Source organism: Suillus paluster, assembly GCF_016628075.1.
Source record: "Suillus paluster strain FC165 chromosome Unknown EDB91scaffold_1, whole genome shotgun sequence".
NCBI lineage: Eukaryota > Fungi > Basidiomycota > Agaricomycetes > Boletales > Suillaceae > Suillus > Suillus paluster.
This window is the reverse complement of record NW_024537561.1, coordinates 329,481-351,391: the sequence shown is the minus strand read 5'-3', so window position 1 is coordinate 351,391 and position 21,911 is coordinate 329,481. Positions and strand designations below refer to the sequence as shown.

Below are 21,911 nucleotides of genomic sequence, written 5' to 3'. Positions count from 1 at the left end.
CCACATTTTATGTGATGCTACAAGTCTATAGTACAAATAGATATGTGGAGATGATGAACTAAAGTACAATGCAGACGATGAGAGGAGTGTTAGCCTTCTTAAACACTAGAAAAAAACGCGCAAAGCGTTCGCCTGTGTCGACTCCGCGGGGCAGTACGGACATTTGACACGTCTGAAAACGTCATGATTCAAGCGAAAGCAAAACCACACGAAGACGTACCCATTGGACTTGCACAGTTTTTGCAAACTGTCCTTCGTTATAACGTGCCCACATGTCATCATCATCGGGGGGTTATCTTCAGTGGATTGCTCCTTGGATACTGGGCAAGCAAAAATGGAATGATAACGGTTCTCTGGTGCGAGCTGAATTTCGATCTGAAGATACAATGAGACACAATTGACATCAACAAAGGAAATACAGACAGGTAACTCGTCGGTCTGACTCCATTCACTCTTACGCTCTTTCATTACTGTCCGGGCCTTCTCAATTCTGGCCAAGGCACCTCCACCGCCAATGTCACCTATTACTCTCAGTGGTACTTGGCGGCTCATGCCAAGACTCGTGCAATATTCCTTGGCGAAAAGTGGCTCGAGATCCGTATGCACCGAGTCTGAGGCCAAGTCTGCATACGGAGACCGCTGCAGGCGTTCCTTCGGGAGATACAGAACGGAAGTCATGAGTCTCTGAAACTCGGCTGCGTGCTCTGGGTAAAAGCTGCGCAATGTGGCATTTGCATACGAAATGGCAGGGCCAGCATCTAGTGGTTCTGCCAAGAGGAGGCGGATGAATTGGGACCGATGTAAATAGAATTCCAGCGGCGAAGATCGCTTTCGAAGAAATTCGCGGTTCTTCAGCGACCACCTGCAAGCAGTATACATGAGAAAAGGGAATGTGGGAGCCATGAAACGCGGCGCACTCTAATGCGGGTCCGATATCCTGTCTCTTTAATGCCAACACGATGCGGTGCAAGTCCTGGAATTGAGTTCGTAGCCCAGGCTCGATGAATACACCGCACTCCTGAAAATCATTCTAGTAAGTCTCAGACTTGCCATTATCTGCTTACTTGGATGAATGTTTCCGCTGTCGAAAACTGTCCGGTGCGCAGGAAATGTAGGGCAATTGTTCTTTCAAGAGCCGCTTGCGCACGGTCCGACGTGAAAAGAGGGTCATATGTCGGAAGCGGCTGAGTGAATTTCTGTGCAGCGAAAGTCGTGAGTTCATGCTTGCGACGTAGAGAATTAGCAGAGCATGCAGACCTTGTCCAGGGCCTTCCCAAGTCTTGCAATTCCATTATAAACCTCCTTCTGTCTCTCATCTATTTCTTTCTTCTTTGCTTCGACGGTTTGTGCTAGAAAGCCATAAGTGTCCTCTGTAACGCTCCCTGCCTTGATGCGATCCTTCACTTGTCGGAGAGAATGGAGAAGAGAGTCCAAAGAGTTCTCGATAGATGGTGCTTTCCCTTGGCCTTTCTCCGTGAGCTTCTCGAGCTTGGACAACTCTTTGAGTGGACCGTCCATGAATGTGCTGACTGACTTATCGAGTGCTGATACACAATAATGGTAAGTCACACAATGATATACTCCGTCACGCGCTGGTCCTGTCACGCCAATAATGCCTCGATTTCTCGTCGGTGATGAGCTGGGCAACATAAAATCGGTGCAGTATAACCCAGTTTTGCAAGAAGAATCGCAACCAGTCTTGAACACTCTTCATGACGGTACCGACACAGGCAGAAGAAAAGGCATCCAAAAACTCGCGTTGAACGTGGGGGAGAAGACATTGGTGCGTTCAGCCAGCCCCTCGCGTTAGTAAAACATCCCGAGTAATGCTGAAGTAAAGTTATCAGCTGCTCATGCAAATGGAGCGGTTTCAATTTTTTCTCTGGAAGAGGATAATCGACTCGAGTTACTTCAAGAATGGAAGGAAACTCGAATCAAAACTGATCAGTCCTTCATTGGTCTTGCTGCTTCGGGCGGGTGAGTTCCTGTATTCGAGTTTTTCGCTTGACGGTTCTGAAGCGGCGAAGCTCCGTATTTTCTTGTACTACCAACGGCGCCCTGCTAATGTCGACTTTGAAGGACGATAACAGTGGAGTTAGCCATAAACTTGCTGCCTTACCGTCCCGACTCTGCGGACTGGCGTCTCTCGCACGACCATCAAACATTTGCATACGGAGGCGATGAGGTGGAGGTATCTCTCTGGGATACAGAGCGTGCATTTGCTTCTCCGTCTGAAAGTTCAGCAAGAGATACACCAGTTAATGGTAGCAAAAAACGGAAACAAGGCGATGCACTATTTCCTGGGGAAGTTTGGCGCGCCAAAAACGTACAAAATGATTATCTCGGACTACGACAACCAGTTCATAATACGTGTTTAACGTACCTCTCACCGTCAACATCTGCAAGCCAACAGCATCTTCTTGCAGGCACGCGCCTCGGTGATATGCGTCGTTACGACACCCGTGCTGGGCGGCGACCTGTCGCTGTATTTAAAGGGATAGGGAAGGTTGGTGGTGTAAAAACAATCGAGAAGGGATTCTCAGAACAGTTGGTATTCCTTTGATTGATATCGTGGTTTGGCTTTATTAACCGCTACATAATCAGTGAGGCCTTTGTGTCAGACCACTGGCTCAAATGTGTATGCGGTTGATTTGCGTAATGGGAATATTTCATATGGGTACAAAGGTCTGTTCTCCTGATTGCATTTCTTAATCCTCATTGACAGAACATCTCGTATCTAGGCCTATCAGGGCACTGCCGTCTCACTGACTGCATCTCCATCCCACCTAGCCTCAGCCTCGATAGATCGATACATACGTATACACAGTGTCGTCCCGCTTCCCGATAAGGTTGGGCAGCACCCTGACAAGAAGGGTACTGTTTTGGAACGTGTTTTCGTGACGACGATACCGACGGTTGTTGTTTGGGATCAAGAGCAAGATGCTGTGCCCGTGAATGATGACGAACAGGAAGGAGAAGACATATGGGAAGGTATGAAGAATGTCGGAGAGGGCGATGAGGAGGCTTGAGTGGGCCCGCTTATTTTCAACAGTCTTAAGTAGATGCCATTCAGGAGATTGTAGCCTGCACATTAATACTACTACATTATAGAAGTTTGGACCGCTTGCTTCTCTTTTCCCATTCACCTTGGTTATCAGAGATCCAAGTACATCCCTGACCTGCTGCCAGTTAGTCCCCTAGGAATGCTCATATGGAGTCCACTCAGCACAATCGAGTCCTCGCTCGTCATATAGCCAAGTAAATGAGATCCCGGCGTCCGTATAAACATACCCCAAAGCCCCATCGTCACCTGGTCCACACACTCAAAACCAGTTGCAAGCCAGGGTCCATGTACGAGGTGCGCCAGCGAGTTCGCCAGGCGCTGTGGGAAGCTAAGACTCTTCCACATGGGGAAACCCCACTGCTGATATGGGGTGTGCTGAAATGAGGTGCTCGAAGAGTGCATGCCGGGATCCGTATCCCGTAATTGCATCACATATGGCTTCATGCGTTTGTCCCAGAACATAGAAGTGAAGTACTCTGATTTTCTGGATCCACCGAGCTGGAAGGAGTCCGCGATGACCTGCCTGCGTGTGACAAAGATGAGGTTCCAGGGGCGAAGAGGGGTCGGCTCGTAAGCACTGCCTCGTACAGTGTCCTGCACGAAACGAAGAGCCTTCGGGGATATTGGGCGTGGGGATCCATACGTCACCTGCATAAGCCACACCGTCGAGGCGCTGACATCAAACATGACCGCGTCGATACCTGGATGCACAAGGGAATGTTCAGGGGAGTGGAGAATGAAGGGATAGTTCTCGGCTAGGTCCGCAAGTTGGCCTTGGGTCCGGTAAGCCCATCGACGCTTGGGAGTCGCCGTAGAGTTGGCACGCAGGAAGAAACCTTCATCCGCTGGCTGATAATTCCACTCCGAATCGGGACACCGCAGCTCGAAGGTTCCCCCATATCTGAACATAAGGGCCACCACAGTCTGACGATAGAAGGTCTCACCCTCTTCTTTAGTGTCGAGCGAGTCGAGGAGGGTGTCGATGGCAACTTTGGCGGTGGATGGGTATAAGGAGACAATCTCTTCTGCGAGGAGCTTGCTGGCAAACTGCGACACAGGGTACGGAAGTGGTTCCGTACGGGTGTCGCCGGGTTGAACTGCAAACAGGCTGCGGTTATATTGGGATTCTAATTCGCGCAGTGTGGGATGCAGGCTCCAGAAAATATCGTGTGCGCACTCCAGCTCATCCACATAGTGATCGCCATAGCTGGCATGACGAGACACTTGCAGGCAGATATCCGCATTGGACCCGAAATGAGCGTATGTCCATCGCAGGCGCTTGGCGTTATGCCGGTCTGCAGTAAGTGCACTGGCAACGATTGTCAGTGATCGTTGGAATCATATCAAAAGATTTCACCTCATAGCGAAGATTTCGTCCCAAGTACACGGAGCCATCCACTGCCGAAGCGCAACATCATATCCAGGCGACCATTCAATGTTGAACCCCAGGCTGTCGGGCCAAAAGGTAGTGAAAATGGCCTTGCCGCACGTGCCCCACATCAGCGTCTGAGTGTGGTCAGTATTCGTGTGCGTGACGGGGTTGTAGTGTGTACTGTCAACAAGGTGCCATACGTCTTCGGATTGGAACAAGGGGTGGTACTCGTTGTCTTCCTCTGAGAGGGTGAAGAATCCGTCAGCGGTAAAGCACAAGACGGATGTGCCCGGTTGGTCTATCTGATAAGTTACCGGCTGGCAAGCAAGAAGTCGCCTGATGAGGACGTATGCTAGGAAATGCGTCTTCCCTGATGGCCAGTGGCCGCATTAAGCAGCAGCGCTCCTAGAAAGAAGTTGACTCACCTATACCCGCTGATCCATGAACGATGAAATTGCGCTCGATCGCAGAGATGTTGTCAAAGAACAACTCATATTCTGAACGAATGAGCATGGAGGTCGCTCCGTTTGGTAACACCGCATCAGGGTGTCGAGATAGATCGATAGAATCGAAGGTGAACGGATGCACCCTATTTTCAAACCACTTAGTATCATTTCAAACCTCATAGAGAGGAAACAGGCTAACTTGTCATATCCATTCGAATCTAAAACATTACACCTCAATCCTTGCCTCAAGACAGAGTCATCTTGCACCTGCCAAAGGACATGATAAAGTGCTGAGAGATTGGAGAGGGACACCTTGGAAGACGACATGATGATAGTGTTGGTCCAAAATGGATGGAGAGGAAGGAGGTCTCCCAGTCCATTCTGCAACCTCGGATGCGGATGTCAAACGGATGTTCCACTTGGGAAATACTTAGGAGTTTGTTTACCTGTATTGAATTGTGAAGCTGTTGACTAAGCTAATGATAATTATTGATCCAAAGTCAAGCACGTCAAGTTCCAGGCTGCGGTGATTTCTATGTGATAATCTATGGAAGAAGACACCTTCGCGCAGATCAAATCTGTGGTGGATAGCCTGCAATATCCTATAACAGACCTTCAAATTCTGTTATCCTTACTTTGTCGCCCTCTCGACTCCGTAGGCCTTCTTCCACCACAATGGCGTCGGTTCAACCTCGAGCCGCTCCAAGGACCACGAGCCCTTGACATCGCAAAAGCCTTTCCTCCCCTTCAAAGAGTCTTAATTGAGCACGTTTTGCCAACGTGGTCTACAGTCCTTGCTGACGAGGGTCATCTACCACTCGCTGATCAGTATTTCTGCCCCGACGCGTTTGCTTTTGCACTATCTGCTGCAGGAAATGTCGTGCTCTGCGCTTATTCCACATTGCTCTCTTCAGTGCTCACAGAGCAATCTATTAGACTATTAGCCAAGCTGTCGACTCAGTATCCTATTGACAGACTTCACACTGCTACTTTCGCTGGCAACGATATATCAGCAAGGAAATCGGTCAGATGGGATGACTGTCTCAGAAACGTTTCCGCAGTCCCGTTAAAAGCTGCCAATGCAGTCGGCACGCGAGGATTGCCCCTAGAACTTGAGCTCGCGACATACTTCAATGGCTTGAGTACCGGCACGGAGCGTTTAGTGTTCACTCTCTCCAGTTCGCCATCGCAGGGTGAGTCTTGTTCATTTTATATCTGATATGTACACATGACGTATGTGCAGATATGATAACGTCTGCCACACAGCTGTTGATGAAACTCGTAAACGTTGGCGTGTTTCCATCTTCATCATTCTTACCACCGTCCCAACCATCCTTCTTTCGCTCCACACTAGCCACAATCCGCGCGAGATTTAGACAGGACGATGACCACAGGTACTCCAAGTTCTGGACGGATATACTCCTTTCTCTTCCATCAACGGTTGCTCAGCAGACTATCTTCACATCGCTATGTTCTTCTCTGGTGCACTTACCCAGTAACCTAGGCATGACAGCACAAGAAAGAGGCATTGTCGTGCAAGAATCCATGTTGCTTCGTGCTATGTTCGGAATGCTCCAGCCAGAATCAGATGCGTGGAATGCTGTGCTGAGTGTCATGTTGACCCGCGATTGGAAAGAGAGCCATGCCAGAATTTTCGTCAGCTGTGTAGCCGGTGCAAAAACCGGTCCTATGAATTCTGAAGGTCGGTATTTTATTTAAATTTTCGTAGACGCGTGTCAATCATGATATTTTAGCGCTCCAGACCTTATTGGCATGTACTTTGGACGTGTGGTGTGCTTCAGAGCACTGTCAAGCACTCCCTTCTGTCGCGACATCATTGTGAGTTCGTCTTCATGTAAAGCTGATCTGGTGATTGATCAGTCTGCATGGATTAGATATTACATCACTGCTACTTCTCATTGTATCGTACTTTCCTCGTCAATCAGAACATGTGGTATCCACTGCGCTATCCCCTAGCTTCGTCGCTGCGGTCGGTCGATATATTGGTCATTTGGACAATAGCGTCCGCCGATGTGGGATGCTGGCAGCTGAAGTGGTTGCAACGCGTGCAGGAAAGAACTTGGATTTCGGAAACTGGGAGGGAGATGAGGACGGGAAGCCCTGGGCCAGAGATCTAAGAGCACTTTGCTCGGCTCGAGATATTGATTTTGACCCTTACGCAGGAGATGAATTAGAGCCAGTCACAGTGGAGGAGAGTCCTCCAACAGAAGAAATTCACCACCGCTGGTGTCCTGGAAGATGCTGAAATATCAGCGTTGAGGCTCACAAAGGCTAGTGTAAGCACGACCGGCTACGACTCAGACGACTCACTTACCGGCTACGCATCACCAACCTCCTCCCGTTCCGCGTCACCAACGCCCTCTGAGCTCGATGAGCTCGAGAAAGACCCTACTCTACGTGTCGGAGTCAAGAAAATTTCACGGCCTGTGTACCTTGCGCAGCTGGGCGAGTTGGTGCGAAGCACGATGGCGAAGCCCGGCGAAGAGAACCAGGAAGTCGATAAAATCGAAATAGCACTTAACGTCGCAGAAGAGCTGATTAGGAAAAAGAGGGATTATGGGACTGAACTTGGTGGGTTCGGGGTGACGTTATGTGGGTCAATGACTGACGGCTATGCAGAGGAAAACGCTGCTAATTTGATCTATGGATTTACTTCCTTGAACGATAACTACGAACTTGAGGGCTTCGAGAACAAGCGTCAGCGGGCCGTCAATGCACTGGTAGCATGCTGCCCTCGAGTTTCCGCCACGTAAGTCTCATTACAAGGCTTGGGCCAACAAATACGTACGACGAAATTTTTCACAGGTGCATCATCGAAGAATTTTTTAGCAATCAGTATTCTACAGAGCAACGCTTTGTCATACTCAACGCCGTCGTACTTGGAGCACGAGAACTAGCGTCGCTCCCAGTTCATTCCGCAAACTTGCAGCCTCTTGATGATCAGCGCACTGCATTTCCTAGCAAAACCTTGCCTCCTGCGCTTCATCAGAAATATCTCACTGCCAACGGTCAAGCCAGCGGAACTGTCCAAGGCTTGCTTGAGGGTGTCACCCGTGCAGCAATAGACAGAGGAAAGGAAGCCACCGCTGACAAAGTACCAGAGTTCGTACGAGAACGACAGTTGCGCGTACGAAGACCTCTTAAAATCAGTGAAGTGTCGCCTGGAGAAAGAGACAGTCGAGCACTCCTGCCAGGGCGAACTTCGCAACCTCATCGGACTGCATTCATAGATGTCGCAGCCGATTACTTCATTATGCCGTTCATCAACCGTTTTTGGGCGTTCCTCCGTAACGAGCAGATGCGTGAGGAGAGAACAGCGCACCGTGATGGTCGGTATCGGTATCACGGTGCTGGCACGGGTCTTATCCTCAACCCCGTTAGTGCTGTCGCAGTTTATGGGCTCTCTGGCGCTGCTGGTACATGCAGCGCAGAATGCTCCGCAATGGTTGTCTCTTATTGCGCCAGGTGCACTGGAGCTCGCGGTCGCGTTGGGCACTCGACCAATCTCAAGGGCGGTTAGCGATGACACAGACTCGATCGGACCACCTGGCGAAGCCCGGGGTAAGGAAGCTTCAGTGCTCACAGCCGCTCTTGAGCTTTCCTTGATTGTACTGGATGGTTGTCTCGAACTCGATGGGGGACGCTCGCTTGGTCTTGAGCACACCGCACTACTGTTAGGTGCTGGAGAGTGGGCTGGGAAGATTTTTGAGCTACTTGAGAAGGGAACCCTTGTGGAAGGTGGTGGGGGTTTACATGAGGTTCGACTGCGTAGGGCTGCAGCAGGGGTGCTGCTGAAGGTTGATGAATTAACCTCAAAATGGCGAAGGTCTATGGTTGATGTCCGATAGTCAATGAGTATGAAACACGTATTTCTCTGAGAATCTCTTGTTGGTTGCACAGATGTTGCCAATCTACGCTACTTCGATTATCTAATGCCAGTAATTGGCAGAGATAGCCTTGACAGAAAGCCAAGCATCTTCAAGGGCTTTCACAACTTCATCGGCTGTGAAATGAAGTTTAATCGCGTGATAAAGCAGTTAGAGCTGTGTCAAACTCACGCAAAAGGCCCTTTTCGAGATCCAAAAGGTTCTGAAAATGATTAGTTCGTGTGTGTTTAGCCAGAAATCATGACATATGACTATACCTGTTCTGTGTGCTTCGCACTAGATGCTCCAATAATGACTGCATCGCCAGCTTCACGAGACAGGTAACTGTGATGAGAGATCCACCGCAAAGCCACTTCTGGTACGGTTAGATTGTGTGCTTCAGCGATGTCGCGGATCGACTTGACAGTAGCAAAGTAGGTGTCATTCCAATACCTGCACATCGAGTCAAACCCAGGCTTCCTATCCTCGGATGGAGTTTTACCTATTACGATGATGCTAAGAAGTACAAATTAGGTTGGAAAACGAGGCAAAACAGGAATTCTGAAGGTACCTTGCCCTGAACTCTGCTAGGATCAAACCGGCTACCTGCTTCAGCCTGATCATCTTGGCTGATGTACCGACCAGTGAAAAAGCCTCCTGCGACTAAATTGGATGTATCTCAAGCTCGTGTATAACATCGCTAGGGGAAAAATGCATACGGGGACTGAAGGCATAAAAGCTTATACCATATTTTCGTAAGCAGGAGAACAGTTCTGGTTCTGCGGTTCTATGAACAAATGTATGAGCACGATGGAAGGGCGAGAAACATAATAGCAAACCTTTGTATCGCATTGTAAACGCCTTGGTACACTGTAGGTTGGATATACCCGTTGGATCTGCATACCTCCACCATTTGCGCTACTTCCCAACTGCGCAGAGGGAATCAGGACCTAGGTTTGGCAAGGACATTAGGAGATACTGACGACATGTAATTGCTAATGCCAAGAGTTTTGAAGTACCCTTCTTTGTGCAAATCATTGACAGCTTTTAGGGTGACCTCGTATGGTATGGTGCGGTCAGGGCCGTGTAGATACCACATGTCGACTTTGCTGAATAAATTTATCAAGACATGGGCTTGCAAGGGAGAGGAGGACTTACTTGGTGTTCAGGGCCTTCAAGGATGCCATGAGATTCTGGCGCAACCCCTTGAGTGTTCAGACGTAAATAACTTTGATACCGAACAGTCGGAAGTGGAAAGGTTTCACCTCTGGGGAGTGATCACACAATTCGCCCTCTTCGACGGGTCGGCCCATCCGCTAAGTGACATGTTAGCCGACTTGAAAGAACGGCAAAGATGGAAATTACGGCATGAGGGTAATGCTTGGTGTCCATGATCAAGTTCCGGCTCTGCCAGTTGAGTTTTCCGAGATATTCTTCGCTGGTACCGAACGCATAAATTCGCGCGGTGTCGACCTACATAGAGAAAATCAGCGTTTTAGAATGCAATCATGGCTAACGGATGTAGGACCAACCTCACTGTGGCCATGGCTCTGAAAGATGTCGAGAATGGTTTCCACGTCTTTGAGGTCGTGGACCCGAGCGCCTTCGGAACCTTCTACGCCAAAAGTCATAGCACCCTGAGGGCAACTCAGCACTATTATCAGTAGGAAGTAGCTTAATGCCAACCATCACGACCTTCAGGGCGCTTTTGGGGTTGATAACTGCAGACATGACCGTTAGATGTGAGCTGTCACGGGTTACGGATGTCCATAGCGAACGTGTTCCAACTGCTTATAAGTGGCGTCATGCCGAAAGCTGATAGATAGCACGCGTAACCTTCGGCGAAAGATAGCTGGATAAGCAGTGTATCCTTGTCAGACTTTCTGACCTGATGCACTAGAGCTTACTAGAATTGATATGACTTCACACAGGAGGCAATTTCCGGTCTAGACCGTGTGAATCTTAGTTCTCTCATCCTACTGTTCCGAACAAGGTGAAACTCATTACACTTCCGCTCGCTGCTGGACATGCTTGTAACCACTTTACTGAGGCGTTCGGCGGCTTCGACTCCTTCGGTTTTTGGGAGGGCCTTTTCGAACTCATGCGCCCGCCGCTCAGATGCATTGTTCGTGGTAGGTGCATCTTCCATTTTGAACTGAAAAGTTGTTAAATGTGGATAGCACCGCGACACCGAGTATAACAACCCGAAGGTATGTGTTCCAATTTGACGACCTTCATACTTTCTCAGGCTCCTTCTCTGTAGATACCCTTTGCGTTCACAGGGGACAACATGAAGAGGGCCGAAGAGATCATCTCCAGATATCCTCCGCAATACAAGAAGGCTGCGACCATTCCTCTCCTTGACCTTGGACAGCGGCAGAACAAGGGATGGACGAGTATCAGCGTAATGAACTACGTCGCAAAGCTGCTCGAGATGCCCCCCATGCGAGTGTACGAGGTCGCGACGTTCTATACCATGTTCAATCGGTGCGTCAACTACTAATCAGAGGTCTACTCTACTGACCACTATTGGTGCAGTGAACCGATTGGAGAGAATTTTGTGCAAGTCTGTACCACCACACCATGCATGCTGCGTGGCTCCACGGAGATTTTGGACACGGTGTGCAGCCAACTGGGTGGAATAAAACCGGGGGCCACAACAGATGATGGCAAATTCACCGTAATTGAAGTCGAATGTCAAGGCGCTTGCAGTAATGCACCTATGATGGTCGTGAACGATGATTTCTACGTTCGTCGCTTCACATTCCTTGGCAAAATGTGAGCTGAACTCAGTCTAGGAGGACCTGACTCCGGCAACCACAAAGAAAGTCCTGGAGGCGTTCGCAAATGGCCAAAAACCGAAACCGGGACCACAAAGTGGGCGGAAGACGAGCGAAAACTCTGCTGGACTTACTTCGCTGTCAACGAAGGTTGGTTCATGTCGTACGGGTGATATCATGTTATTGATTCTCTTTTACTAGCCCTACGGACCAGGAGAATTCTGCACGCCAGAATTTAGCTAGATATTCATAGAGCTGACTTTGATGGTGACGATTTGCATAAAAGACAAGAAAAAATCGTGAAGTCCACTACTGCCCATCATTGACCAAAGAGTTCAATCATCGCCTTCCCCGTCATCGTAACCAAGTACACCGTGTCCCCCCTCCGGAAGCCTTTCGATCATAAACCTGCACAAAAGTCAGTTACCAAACATGGGGCCAGGACATGCACCTCACTCTATCTCTTCTCTCAAGTCGTCACAGTAAGTGTCTGTGTATGTAATAAGTGAATGATAATGAGTGCTGCATTGCATTGAAACGCACCAAGAGGCAGGTCGTGCGGGTCATGTCCTGATACTGTTTTCAGCGACAACATTATCTTTGCGCAGGCCACTTACCAAAAGGCATCTCAATCTCATCTGCGATACCCTCGATGCCCATCAGTGTAAACGCAACCACAGTAACGATGGGGATTGTGCTCCAGCCGAGGTCACTGATGAGGGTCAATGGCAAGGCAAACAGGTATAAGGTTACACATTGCTTTAGATGGATTCCATCTAGATCCCGCATCAGCATCTGCCAAAGAGACAGCAATGAAGCTCGAGCTCACAAGGCGCGGGTATAGGGGTATTCGCCACCCTCTCCATCGAAGTCATTTGGTCGACCATCGATTGCACTCTGGACAAGGATAAGATGCGTTTAGGACTGACACATCTGACTTACATCCCACTCATGGCATTCAGTGCCTGGTATCGGCACAAAATTAGCACCAAGACTAAGAATCACGTCAGGGTATCTTACCTGCTGGACCAACCGTTTCAAGCAAACCTTCCCGCTTAAACCTGAAGATGGCACTGGATAGCTCATGAGCGATACTGTTGATATCGGTCAGTCGCTTTGCGGTGCATTAAGTTCCAATCACGAACATGAGGGGAAATGGCATAGACATTCGATCAGCGTAAGGATGAAACTCAACAGTTTGATGAGAGTCCGAAAGCAGCGGGGTGGTTGAACCTGACGCGGTGGTATGAGCCACGAGCTGCTTCTTGCTGCGCTTCGGACGAATTCTCTTCGTGGCATCAGGGTTGTTGCTTTGTTCTGTCCACAACTGGCGTCGTAGCATGATAGGAAGTAGGAGAGGAGCTTCCTTGACGCGTGCTATAACCAAGATCGTCGAATCGCGTGAACGAGGCGGGAAGGATACCGGCGTAGTCCTCATAACTGGGCCCGTCTTCATCGCGAAGGTAATGTTTGGACAGCATATGCAAAAGCTACGCAATATTGCAGAGTTTCTATCTTCTGACGTCTGAGTTGAGCAGCGGTAATATCAGAGGTCGGGGTTCTTCCGAGAACGTGTGCGGGATGGTTTTCAGTGGGAGGCAGCGAGACATTAACCCAAATGTTACGAGACAGGTTGCGAACCTAGAGAAGACTTAACGAAATTGGATACACGCGATCATTAGAGTTCCTACGTTAGACGTGATGGATGAAAAGCACTTTCGACCTTCCCAGTAACGGTCGTATGAAGTGCTAGGCTGAGATCAAATACTGTACTTGGTAACTTCACGCTTTACATACCCATTTCTGTAGAGAACTGTTAACTGGTAAATGTCGTGGACCACACATATAACTTACCTAAATACGAGAATCAAACCAACCTGGGGATTGTAACGTGCAGTCAGCATATACAGTTGGCGATGTCGGTGTTTCCTGTTACGCACCACCACAGACAACAGCGGCACCACCGAATTTGTCAACGCCACTCTCTTCCCTTTGGACCATGCATAGGCGACCAACGCTGCGAATATGGTGACAGTCAAAACTGGACCAATTATACGACCAATAATCTATATCCCGAGGATCTCAGTGACTGCGTCTTTTCTTGCCAACAACACGCACGCTGCCTTTCACTCGTAATACATCAGGGAGCCATGAGTACTACACGATGTCAACCAAAGAGAAACGGAAGAGCGAAATGCCAAATACCTTGCGCAGGTACTTCCTTTTAATCCTTGGGGACTACCATCCAATTGGTTAGATGAAGATGCATGACATTGTGGAATGTTACCTTGAGGGCTGCCAAGGTGAAATTTACACTCCTGCGCGACTCCATGCTGTTTACTGGCAAACGGTCCGAATACTGTGGCAGACACTGCGGTAGTCGAGCCTCCTGGCTACCTCAATGTACACGTGAAACGTGTTGGGCAGTTGACTTGCGGTCAGTTAGTAGTGCCTGAAGGAGAACAATATAATTAGTTGTTCACGGCAAGTTCACAGGGTGGTTACAATAAGGTCCTGATCATTACACACCGAATTTACCTCAATAATTGAATCCTGAGACCGCCCTCCCGCATGCCTGAGGCCATAGTCAACCATAGAAATCAAACAGTTTGCAGGAGGTTGTTACATGGGCGTCAAACGAGAGCTTACTAAACCGAGTAAGTACTGGTACACCCGAGTTAGTTTGCAGTGTTAAGTCAAAGTGTGAGACATTCTGAGAATCCGAGTTCACTCTACATCAATATTCAATATTAATGAGTCATTCAGTTGCGCTGACATGTCTATGCTATTTACTGATCCGGGCATACAAGCTGAGCGAAGGGTAATAGAACAGTACTAGTACTACAACAGGAGTGCGAATTGCTGGGTATTAATGTGTCCGATGCGATGTTTGCGGACCATGCTCTGATGCGTTTGTGTGATCGTAAGAACAGTAATACAAAGAACCAAAAAAAAAACACAAAAACTGCGGGTGCGTTACAAAGCGGGGTCGGGAGATAGATGCGGTGTACGATCTTCTGCATGCGCATACGCGACGGGATATATGGGAATCGGCTTGATGAGAAGAGGGGACGCGAGTTGTTCTTCCGCTTGAGCGCACGGGTCATGAAGAAAGTGAGGGCATGTCAGTTGAGCGTGCGATAAACCCAGTGGAAAAAAGTCCTGAGCATATGGAGAGGAAGTATGAGAGTGTGACAGCCTTCGAGTGTGGTGCTGGCCCTTGGACTCTGGGTGAAAAGTCGCTCATGTAGTCCATGTAGAAGGCAGGCGCGCCACGCATATCTGGGAATGACAGCAAAGGTTCCGCGGTGTGCGCATGGGGGGCATACCAGTCTGAGTCCACAGGTGAGCCAGATGTATCGGCATTGACCGGCCAGTTCCAGCTTCCGTCGACGTTCTCTGGCACGACCCTTCGCTTTTCGAGGCGCGTGATCTGTGGAGGCTGCAAAGGAGTGTGCAGGAGTTGGTCTACTGGAGTCAACGGGTAGTTACGATGAAAGTCCATCATGGTGAAGGAATCATCGTGAGTAACAACGTGATGCGGAACCTGACATCCAGGGGAGCAATGAATTTGGGAAGAGTGGAGGGCATTGGGCATTTCCGATTGTCGGGTGAGTGGGGACAGCTTGTTACTGAGTCGTCTCAAAGACAAGGAGATTTCAGGACCCGTGCTGACCGAATTTCCTTCCGTTGGAACCCCCATTGGCAAAGCCGGTACGACCTGTGGAACCATTGAAGAGTTAGATACCTTCTCCCGTTCACAGAACGACGAGTGATGCCTATTGTCGACGTGATAGTATGTGAAATAGGATCCATTGGCAGGCGTGGCACTCGGCTTTTGTTCTTCGAACCCATCCCGGACGACGTCATCGAAGGGTGAAGGGTGATTGGAGGACAAAGACAGAGACAGGGAGATGTTTGGACTTTGAATTCCTCCGGGAGAGGACGCCAAATCTTCTCGGTCAGAATGCTCCTGAGTTAGCTGCGACACCTCCAAGAACAATGCACGCTCTACGAAGCGCAATTCAGTAGGAAAGCATGCCAGCACTTCGGAGACAACAGACTAGTTTTATCGTTCTTGTACTTCTTCTTCAACCTTTGAAGATGGCTAGATACCTGCTTCCGAGTGCGATTCTTGCCGGTCTTCTCTAGTATGTACGACTGAATGAGTTGACAGCGACCGAACGACTTGACGAGGTGGGACGATTCCGCGTTTTGGTCTTGGTCTTCTTCTTTTAATATACGTACATATCTGAGCCGCCGCTTGCCCATTGGCGGGTAGATGGAGATGGCTTGGATACATTCTCAGTTACTATTCTACAAGAACGTCAATTTCAGCGACGGATGCGCTCCCTACCTTCCATGAATGCAGCGTGCACGTCCTCGCTCCAAATTTCGTCATACCTGGAGTGCTTGAGTTTTACGTCCGATAATGGTGTCTTGATACCGAGGGCAGTGGGGATATCAAGCACCTCCCATGACTCGGGCTGGAGTAACAGCGGTGCGGCTTCCTCCTTGATAGATTCCATTGATTGTTCCGGCTGAATGTCAGGTTCTTAGGTGGCGCAGGAGGGCGGCGGGCACAAAATGGAAGGTGTGCAAGAAGTGATCCAATCTGGAATCTCGTTGGAACTTGGCTTGAAATACATCTGCGCGACTGTCTCATTGAAACTCCGCATCAATCACATGATAGAAAGCACTCATCACGTGATAATTCAATATTATCTTGACGCGTTCTTACTTATGACTCTGTCTCTCACCGTGAACTTAGCACCAGAGCAGCAGAACAAGGATATTATCTTACTCTAAACTTTACTCTTGCGTGGATGACGGAGCTCGAAAGGGCTGTAGAGGCGCTCAAAGCTGCCGTCAAACACAATGGAATTGACAAGCGCGTCGGCGACGTTGTCAGCCAGTTTACGTCGTACCTTGTTCTTTTGGTGAGGAATCAGACTCATATCTAAACAGATGCTCAATTTTATTTCAGAAATCGTCCTCCCCTTCCTCACAATCAATATCGAAACTTCGTTCCATCCTCCGTCGATCACTCCTTCCCTTATATGCTGCCGTTCCCGGACCTGCGCTCCAACTTTCCTCTGCCGTGCTTCGCAAAGTCATCGATGACAAGTTAAGAAATGCTCTGAATGCACAAAATTCTCAGTTAAGCGCCTCGTGGAATGAGGTCGCAATTGCCCTTTTATCAGGTGTTTTGGTATGATCTCCCTCCTTGGGACACTGACTAGAACTCAACCGGGTCGAATCTAGGACTTTCTTGACAAAAAATGTGATGGTATGGCCTGTTCCTGGAGTTCCTTCCTTTTAGTGTCTGTCTAACCCCCGAACTTGGCAGATATGACAAAGGAAGCTACTGCATCAGCGTTTTATCCGACTATATGCACGCTCTTCTTTTACCAGGACACGTCCTTGACCATTTTACCGCGAACACAGACGACTGTGAGTGCTTACTACTTGATAGTGGTTTGATAGCAGCATATATGCGCTCATTTGTCGCATAATTTACGATGACTCTGTTGGTAGGCATATTCTCTGCTACACGAGACACTTGCCAAACATCCAGGCAACCAACGAAGGCTGCGGGATCATGCTGTTCTTGGAGGGTAATTTTTTCCTCCTGTCTATCTAATAATGATCTCTAACTGGTTTTTAGGTCGCTGATCGGCATCGCAATCTCGCGGTCCAAAGGCAAGTCTACATGAAGCTCGGTCGTACAAGTTTTGTCTAACTCTACTTAGACTACCTTGTGGTCGAGGCCCTTTTGACTATTGTGGGATGGCTGATCCCACCGACGTACGAAACTGAGCAAGGGAAGGCGAAACGAACAGAATTCATTAACGAACTTTTTGGCTCCGAGAAGCATTTCAGCTGCAGTCAGGAATTAGTTGGTATCCTCCAATACATTAGCAGCTCGCACTGGGAAGATACAACAATGAAGGTCATTGACGCTCTGGCCAGGAGCGATATCACATTGTGAGTATTCTGGTTTGGTGACGCAGGCCAGACTCATTCACTCCCCGGAGTAGCCCTCAACCATTTTCCTTGGATGAGGTTCATGTGTGCGGCAAAGCTTATCCTCAGGCGACTGCATTCGACCGCTTGTACCTGGATAGAGACTGCTTCCTTGCTAACGTTATCGAGCAGGCGAATATAACCACAACTCTGTCATGAACCTCGCTAACCATTATGACCAGGACGATGTTTGCGAGAGCTTGAAGATCTCCTACGGCCATATACGCTCTGTCACAATCGATATCTCAAAGGCGCCGCCGCCCAACAAAGCCATCGTCCATGTTGATTTAACAGCTCCACCAGTTATGGGAGAAGTGCCATTGAACATCCTGGTCGGTCAGAGCCTCTACTTGAAGTTCGACATTGAACGGGAAGATTTGAGCAGGCTCATGGAGGCTCTACGGAGACGCGGTGTGGTGAGTACAAGGAGGTTGTTGATGAACACTACACTGACAGGTGCAATTTATACGTAGGCCAAGCTCAGTTTCTTGGGTGAAAATCTTCCAAAGCAAACGAGCATACGGAGAAGTGTTGGTCTCGCCCATGGTATTAGACTTACGGGCGACTCTCCACCGCCACCGCATGGTTCACAGTATGAGGTTGTTATGTCAACTACTTCCCAATCCACGTACTAATACTTCCTCATATTGACAGGATAAAGTTAAACATGTCGAAAATGGTTAGGTCCATAGCGTCGGTTATCGTATCAATATTGACCTCGGAGCCGACAGTGTACGAAACCAACTTCCCGGATGATGCACGATCTGTTGCCGCCCAGTTTAAGCAAGAATCCCTGTCGGCGCGGCATGTACCATCTCCAACACCGGCTAAAACCAAGCCTGACGTTCTGGGGTTCAAAAAACATGCCAGCGTCGAGTCCCCCACAAAGACTGTCCCCAGACCTCGTCCTGTATCCAAGACTGCGAAAAAAGTCGCGCCACTTCCGATGACTCCGCCTCGCAAAAGTCCTGCGGTAGACATCACCCCTCATGCAGTGCACGTCTCTGTGTTTGGCGAAAGCAACGATGAGCTCTCGGAAATATCCGACGACGATCCTGCTCCCAAGCCCGTCGCCAAAGCTCGTCTCGTAGTCCATTCGGCGCAACATGTCAAAGCCGAACCAATTCCCAGTCTTAACGCAAAAAGCGACAGCATTCCACCAGTGCCTCTAGCCAGACGCATCGCCAAGCGGAGGTTGATTGTGGATTCCGACGAAGAAGAAATACAGCTCACGCCCAAGACCGCTCAGAGGGTGGCAGTTTCATCACCCAAGCCAGATACAAACGCGGAGACTATGACGACAGAACTCGGGAAGTCACGCCGCACCTATAACACGCGTTCTTCCACCCTGCGGTCGTCTAGCACTGTAGATTCCCACACAGATCATCCAGAAACGATTCCTATGGAAATCAAGAGGCTGTCCACACCACCTCGTGATGAGGCCATTCACCCAGGGCCAGCTGTGAATGAAGCCAAAATACATCTTGACGACGCCGCTTTCTTGAAGGAGGCTATACCCGATGCGGAATTGTTGCCGGAAACAACTGCGCACGGAATAATATCCACTTCACCTGTGAAAAAGAATCTGGCAACAGGAAAAGGAACTACGCGGCGTAGTTCTCCTTCAAAACTCGTAAACTCGCCCAACTTGCCAGCGAAGCTGGCAGGCACTCGGCGCAAACGGGAGGATGCGAATTCCCCCACGAGAGGAACCATGGCTCTAGAGGACAATCATCCACCTAAGAAGAAGGCCCGTAATACTGCTAGTGGCGACATCCAAACCATACGCGATAGCGAAGCGGCTACATTGCCCAACCCTTTCGCACCGTCAACGTTGTCAACAACTACCGCGAAGACTACCAAGAAGTACGGGAAGAAAGGGAAGGCGCCGTCGCCCATTCCGCCAGAGAACGTAGACTTTGACGAAGTTCCTGGAGCGACTTCGAGAGGAAAAACGAACGCGCGCGCTAAGGTTGTCAAGGCTTCGAAGCCGGTACCAAAGAAGGTTTCAGCCCCGATTTCCGGCAGACAAACCCGCGCGAGCGTCATGCGACGCAGGAACGAGAAGCGACCCGCGGTTGAGCTACCCACGGGGGTCAGCGCAAAGCTCGAGTCAGAACCTGAGATTGGGATAGTCGCTACGCCGGAACCACTTGATCAAATTGCGGAAGTGAAGTTTCCCCTCAATGATGCGACCAATGACCTTGCAGTGTCCCTCAAACCAGAGTCTGCATCAACAAAGGAAGTCGAGAAGGTTTGTCGCTTCTTCTTTTGATCACCCATTCACCTTATCGCATACAAGACGGACATGGGTCAGGCGAGCACGAGCACAGTCGCCTCAGAGAATTTGACCAACACCAGAAACACCAATGCAGTAGTACGTCAATCCATAAATGTCACCAACTGATCAACGTCATTATTTCAGATCATCGACAACAAAGATTTGGCTCCGGATCGTACTAATCCTACTCCCAAACCGAAGATGGCACCCTGGGAGGACCCGGTATTCATTACACAACATGCCTTGTCTGACGAAGTGAAACCTTTGGATATCAGTCCCCCAGATGAAGATCCGCTTGAACCCATCCAGGATGTCGCGTCGGAAGAGATTTGTGAAGCAGTCTTTGGTGATTTTAGTGATTATTCAGTATCATTGAAAGGAAGCGAGGATCCGATTCTTGTACGTGATGTTTTCGTGATATTATGGGCAGCTAACTGTTTCGCAGCCTGCCTCCTCAGATCCCCCTCCATTACAATTGACCCCACGTAAACCTCCTGTCTGTATTGACCTCACGCAAGACCCGACTCCGGTGAAGAATGGCCAAGAATCAGCAAAGCATCGTGGAGTGGCCAAGGATGTTCGGATGCTCATCAGTGAAGGCCTCGCAGAGAACTCTAAGAAGTCTGCTACATTTCCAAGCGCTTTGCATGTCACCCACGTCACCAGCCGTCAAGACGAGCACGGGACACGCACCGGAGCATCAAACCCGCCCACCGATGACGCCATGGGGGTCATCATGTCGCAAGATCTTGCTCCCCTGCTTAAGATTCCCCCTCGTAACGAAGAGCGACAAGAGCAGCTCGCAGCGTCGAATAACCCCCTCGTTGCCGTTAGAACTACGGATGCGGAAGGCTCTTTGACTAAGCCTCGCGATATGAGGTCCTCACCTTCCGCTCCAGTTCGTCGGAGGCAATCGGTAGTTTCTTTTGCATCACCGCTCGTGACCCGGCCCATTTCCAATGATGTTGTCCAGGCCTCCAGCATGACCCGCTTGACGACTAATGTTCGATCAAACCACCATGGGGCGTCTGGAAATGGGATCTACGAAGCCAACGCACGCCCACCCAAGGAACCGGTTCTGGACTGTGTCATCTCACTGGTTTCTGACGACGAGTTAGAATCACCTCCTGCACGAAAGCCGTCCTCCAATCGAGTACGATTTGAGGACGTTGGGTTACCATCTTCATTTTCCCCACTCACTCTTAAAACGGGTTCCCACCCAGTCAAGCAAATGCCTGGTGGGTACCAAGATGCATGGCAATTTGTGACGTCTGACACGCTTTCTTTGTCCTCTAGAAAAACGTGCAAAGAACTCGCCAAGGCAGAACAATCACCACAACAATAAGTCCGATGAGGGTGATGATATTCAGGGCATAGTGGACGTGAGGACAACCTGCTTAAGTTTCTGCCACATCGCTCATTCATTTTACAGGTATTGAGCGATATCCAGGCTGTGAAAATCCTGATTTTGCGACTTGACGCGTTCATCGTCTGACGTTCTGTCTTAGGTCATCGTAAAAGGCATCGCCAACAAGTTCAAAAGTGTCGACAGAGCCGTCCGCGCTGGGAGGGAAGAGCTCCTGTGTGGCGCAGTTGAAGACTTAGAGGCGTTGGCAGATGCATAGTGAGTAATTGATTACAAGCTGAAGTTGCTGACGAGTGTTCATTCACGACCAACCAGTGCAAGACAATTCAACTCCTTCATAGATCTGGAGGAGGGTTATTCAAAGCACCGCGTGGCCATGACACGTCACTGGGAAGGCTTGATCAAGTCCAGCGAGCGTACTCAAGACGATCTGAAGAAGGCCCTCCAGAAACACGACCGCAATGTTTCTTCGAAGATATTCCCGAAATCGCTACTTCCGCCGAACTCCAGGTTCTCGAAGCCTTAATGCCGTGTTTCCCGATAGTCGTCGACATGTATTATACCCACTTGTACCTTGCCCGAATCCTTTGTCGTCTAGTACTGCTGTTTGTACGAATCGAAGATCGTGTAATGTTTGATTTGGGTCAACGTGTGGGTATGACGCAGACTACGTACATGTATAAAAGAG

The 21,911-nt window shown here is 49.4% G+C and overlaps 9 protein-coding genes across 9 annotated transcripts; 4 read left to right on the top strand and 5 right to left on the bottom strand.

Moving 5' to 3' along the window:
- Positions 1 to 105: 105 nt before the first annotated feature.
- On the bottom strand, positions 106 to 1,518 carry EDB91DRAFT_1076363 (CTLH/CRA C-terminal to lish motif domain-containing protein; the record flags this gene model as incomplete). Its single annotated transcript, XM_041314863.1, has 6 exons — positions 106 to 172; positions 221 to 375; positions 424 to 862; positions 918 to 1,018; positions 1,065 to 1,196; positions 1,258 to 1,518. 6 exons carry the CDS (start codon positions 1,516 to 1,518, stop codon positions 106 to 108), a joined length of 1,155 nt encoding a protein of 384 aa, XP_041184130.1.
- Positions 1,519 to 1,607: 89 nt separating this feature from the next.
- On the top strand, positions 1,608 to 3,118 carry EDB91DRAFT_1091781 (uncharacterized protein). The gene is made up of 5 exons (XM_041316709.1): positions 1,608 to 1,783; positions 1,841 to 1,977; positions 2,080 to 2,547; positions 2,605 to 2,638; positions 2,742 to 3,118. Exons 1-5 carry the CDS (start codon positions 1,613 to 1,615, stop codon positions 3,027 to 3,029), a joined length of 1,098 nt encoding a protein of 365 aa, XP_041184129.1. The 5' UTR covers positions 1,608 to 1,612; the 3' UTR covers positions 3,030 to 3,118.
- On the bottom strand, positions 3,119 to 5,323 carry EDB91DRAFT_1091780 (uncharacterized protein). Its single transcript, XM_041316708.1, has 4 exons — positions 5,082 to 5,323; positions 4,862 to 5,025; positions 4,422 to 4,806; positions 3,119 to 4,373 (listed from the first exon to the last, which is right to left on the bottom strand). Exons 1-4 carry the CDS (start codon positions 5,207 to 5,209, stop codon positions 3,155 to 3,157), a joined length of 1,896 nt encoding a protein of 631 aa, XP_041184128.1. The 5' UTR covers positions 5,210 to 5,323; the 3' UTR covers positions 3,119 to 3,154.
- Positions 5,324 to 5,400: 77 nt separating this feature from the next.
- Positions 5,401 to 8,754, top strand: EDB91DRAFT_1091779 (telomere length regulation protein-domain-containing protein; the record flags this gene model as incomplete). The annotated part of the gene is made up of 8 exons (XM_041316707.1): positions 5,401 to 6,075; positions 6,126 to 6,584; positions 6,637 to 6,690; positions 6,778 to 7,088; positions 7,111 to 7,474; positions 7,523 to 7,652; positions 7,709 to 8,262; positions 8,285 to 8,754. Exons 1-8 carry the CDS (start codon positions 5,430 to 5,432, stop codon positions 8,749 to 8,751), a joined length of 2,985 nt encoding a protein of 994 aa, XP_041184127.1. The 5' UTR covers positions 5,401 to 5,429.
- Positions 8,755 to 10,671, bottom strand: EDB91DRAFT_1091752 (Aldo/keto reductase). The gene is given in 14 exon segments (XM_041316706.1): positions 8,755 to 8,904; positions 8,945 to 8,946; positions 8,962 to 8,992; positions 9,048 to 9,222; positions 9,272 to 9,285; positions 9,341 to 9,432; positions 9,489 to 9,556; positions 9,609 to 9,698; positions 9,753 to 9,878; positions 9,928 to 9,974; positions 10,035 to 10,085; positions 10,135 to 10,242; positions 10,302 to 10,406; positions 10,456 to 10,671. 14 exon segments carry the CDS (start codon positions 10,498 to 10,500, stop codon positions 8,833 to 8,835), a joined length of 1,026 nt encoding a protein of 341 aa, XP_041184126.1. The 5' UTR covers positions 10,501 to 10,671; the 3' UTR covers positions 8,755 to 8,832.
- Positions 10,672 to 10,733: 62 nt separating this feature from the next.
- EDB91DRAFT_1192062 (NdufV2, NADH dehydrogenase 24 kd subunit) lies at positions 10,734 to 12,114 on the top strand. Its single transcript, XM_041320548.1, has 6 exons — positions 10,734 to 10,901; positions 10,950 to 10,979; positions 11,033 to 11,256; positions 11,308 to 11,518; positions 11,568 to 11,699; positions 11,751 to 12,114. Exons 1-6 carry the CDS (start codon positions 10,797 to 10,799, stop codon positions 11,790 to 11,792), a joined length of 744 nt encoding a protein of 247 aa, XP_041184125.1. The 5' UTR covers positions 10,734 to 10,796; the 3' UTR covers positions 11,793 to 12,114.
- EDB91DRAFT_1241380 (UPF0187-domain-containing protein) lies at positions 11,885 to 13,881 on the bottom strand (the record flags this gene model as incomplete). Its single annotated transcript, XM_041322069.1, has 16 exons — positions 11,885 to 11,957; positions 12,006 to 12,039; positions 12,093 to 12,119; positions 12,167 to 12,325; positions 12,379 to 12,446; positions 12,492 to 12,543; positions 12,597 to 12,643; positions 12,695 to 13,074; positions 13,122 to 13,190; positions 13,241 to 13,298; positions 13,347 to 13,352; positions 13,404 to 13,426; positions 13,490 to 13,615; positions 13,668 to 13,706; positions 13,755 to 13,787; positions 13,837 to 13,881. The coding sequence occupies 16 exons, from the start codon at positions 13,879 to 13,881 to the stop codon at positions 11,885 to 11,887; spliced, it is 1,239 nt and encodes a 412-aa protein (XP_041184124.1).
- A 394-nt stretch (positions 13,882 to 14,275) lies between these two features.
- On the bottom strand, positions 14,276 to 16,143 carry EDB91DRAFT_1091735 (TEA/ATTS domain family-domain-containing protein). Its single transcript, XM_041316705.1, has 4 exons — positions 15,907 to 16,143; positions 15,614 to 15,841; positions 14,776 to 15,560; positions 14,276 to 14,711 (listed from the first exon to the last, which is right to left on the bottom strand). The coding sequence occupies exons 1-4, from the start codon at positions 16,076 to 16,078 to the stop codon at positions 14,526 to 14,528; spliced, it is 1,371 nt and encodes a 456-aa protein (XP_041184123.1). The 5' UTR covers positions 16,079 to 16,143; the 3' UTR covers positions 14,276 to 14,525.
- A 171-nt stretch (positions 16,144 to 16,314) lies between these two features.
- On the top strand, positions 16,315 to 21,863 carry EDB91DRAFT_1192061 (uncharacterized protein). Its single transcript, XM_041320547.1, has 19 exons — positions 16,315 to 16,489; positions 16,537 to 16,761; positions 16,815 to 16,839; positions 16,900 to 17,003; positions 17,088 to 17,167; positions 17,218 to 17,252; positions 17,303 to 17,537; positions 17,591 to 17,708; positions 17,759 to 17,994; positions 18,052 to 18,175; positions 18,231 to 18,255; positions 18,308 to 19,830; positions 19,879 to 19,953; positions 20,002 to 20,256; positions 20,303 to 21,095; positions 21,154 to 21,239; positions 21,290 to 21,310; positions 21,366 to 21,481; positions 21,539 to 21,863. Exons 1-19 carry the CDS (start codon positions 16,376 to 16,378, stop codon positions 21,747 to 21,749), a joined length of 4,401 nt encoding a protein of 1,466 aa, XP_041184122.1. The 5' UTR covers positions 16,315 to 16,375; the 3' UTR covers positions 21,750 to 21,863.
- The last annotated feature ends 48 nt before the right edge of the window (positions 21,864 to 21,911 follow it).

Bases quoted from the DNA above. Each gene is read 5' to 3' on its own strand.
- EDB91DRAFT_1091752 (XM_041316706.1), bottom strand. From the start codon at position 10,500: ATGTCTGCAGTTATCAACCCCAAAAGCGCCCTGAAGGTCGTGATG. The intron at 10,243-10,301 runs GTTGGTCCTACA...TTCTCTATGTAG, and splicing joins AGAGCCATGGCCACAGTGAG to GTCGACACCGCGCGAATTTA. The intron at 9,557-9,608 runs GTTTGCTATTAT...ATTTGTTCATAG, and splicing joins GTTTACAATGCGATACAAAG to AACCGCAGAACCAGAACTGT.
- EDB91DRAFT_1091735 (XM_041316705.1), bottom strand. From the start codon at position 16,078: ATGGAATCTATCAAGGAGGAAGCCGCACCGCTGTTACTCCAGCCCGAG. The intron at 15,561-15,613 runs GTCTGTTGTCTC...TGCGCTTCGTAG, and splicing joins GTACAAGAACGATAAAACTA to AGCGTGCATTGTTCTTGGAG. The intron at 14,712-14,775 runs GTCCAAGGGCCA...CCATATGCTCAG, and splicing joins TGAGCGACTTTTCACCCAGA to GACTTTTTTCCACTGGGTTT.
- EDB91DRAFT_1192061 (XM_041320547.1), top strand. From the start codon at position 16,376: ATGACGGAGCTCGAAAGGGCTGTAGAGGCGCTCAAAGCTGCCGTCAAA. The intron at 19,954-20,001 runs GTACGTCAATCC...TCATTATTTCAG, and splicing joins CCAGAAACACCAATGCAGTA to ATCATCGACAACAAAGATTT. The intron at 20,257-20,302 runs GTACGTGATGTT...ACTGTTTCGCAG, and splicing joins GAAGCGAGGATCCGATTCTT to CCTGCCTCCTCAGATCCCCC.
- EDB91DRAFT_1091781 (XM_041316709.1), top strand. From the start codon at position 1,613: ATGCCTCGATTTCTCGTCGGTGATGAGCTGGGCAACATAAAATCGGTG. The intron at 1,784-1,840 runs GTGCGTTCAGCC...GCTGAAGTAAAG, and splicing joins ACGTGGGGGAGAAGACATTG to TTATCAGCTGCTCATGCAAA. The intron at 2,639-2,741 runs GTATGCGGTTGA...TCTCGTATCTAG, and splicing joins CAGACCACTGGCTCAAATGT to GCCTATCAGGGCACTGCCGT.
- EDB91DRAFT_1192062 (XM_041320548.1), top strand. From the start codon at position 10,797: ATGCTTGTAACCACTTTACTGAGGCGTTCGGCGGCTTCGACTCCTTCG. The intron at 10,902-10,949 runs GTAGGTGCATCT...AAATGTGGATAG, and splicing joins GCTCAGATGCATTGTTCGTG to CACCGCGACACCGAGTATAA. The intron at 10,980-11,032 runs GTATGTGTTCCA...CCTTCTCTGTAG, and splicing joins CCGAGTATAACAACCCGAAG to ATACCCTTTGCGTTCACAGG.
- EDB91DRAFT_1091780 (XM_041316708.1), bottom strand. From the start codon at position 5,209: ATGTCGTCTTCCAAGGTGTCCCTCTCCAATCTCTCAGCACTTTATCAT. The intron at 5,026-5,081 runs GTTAGCCTGTTT...GTTTGAAAATAG, and splicing joins GATTCGAATGGATATGACAA to GGTGCATCCGTTCACCTTCG. The intron at 4,374-4,421 runs GTGAAATCTTTT...AATCGTTGCCAG, and splicing joins GACGAAATCTTCGCTATGAG to TGCACTTACTGCAGACCGGC.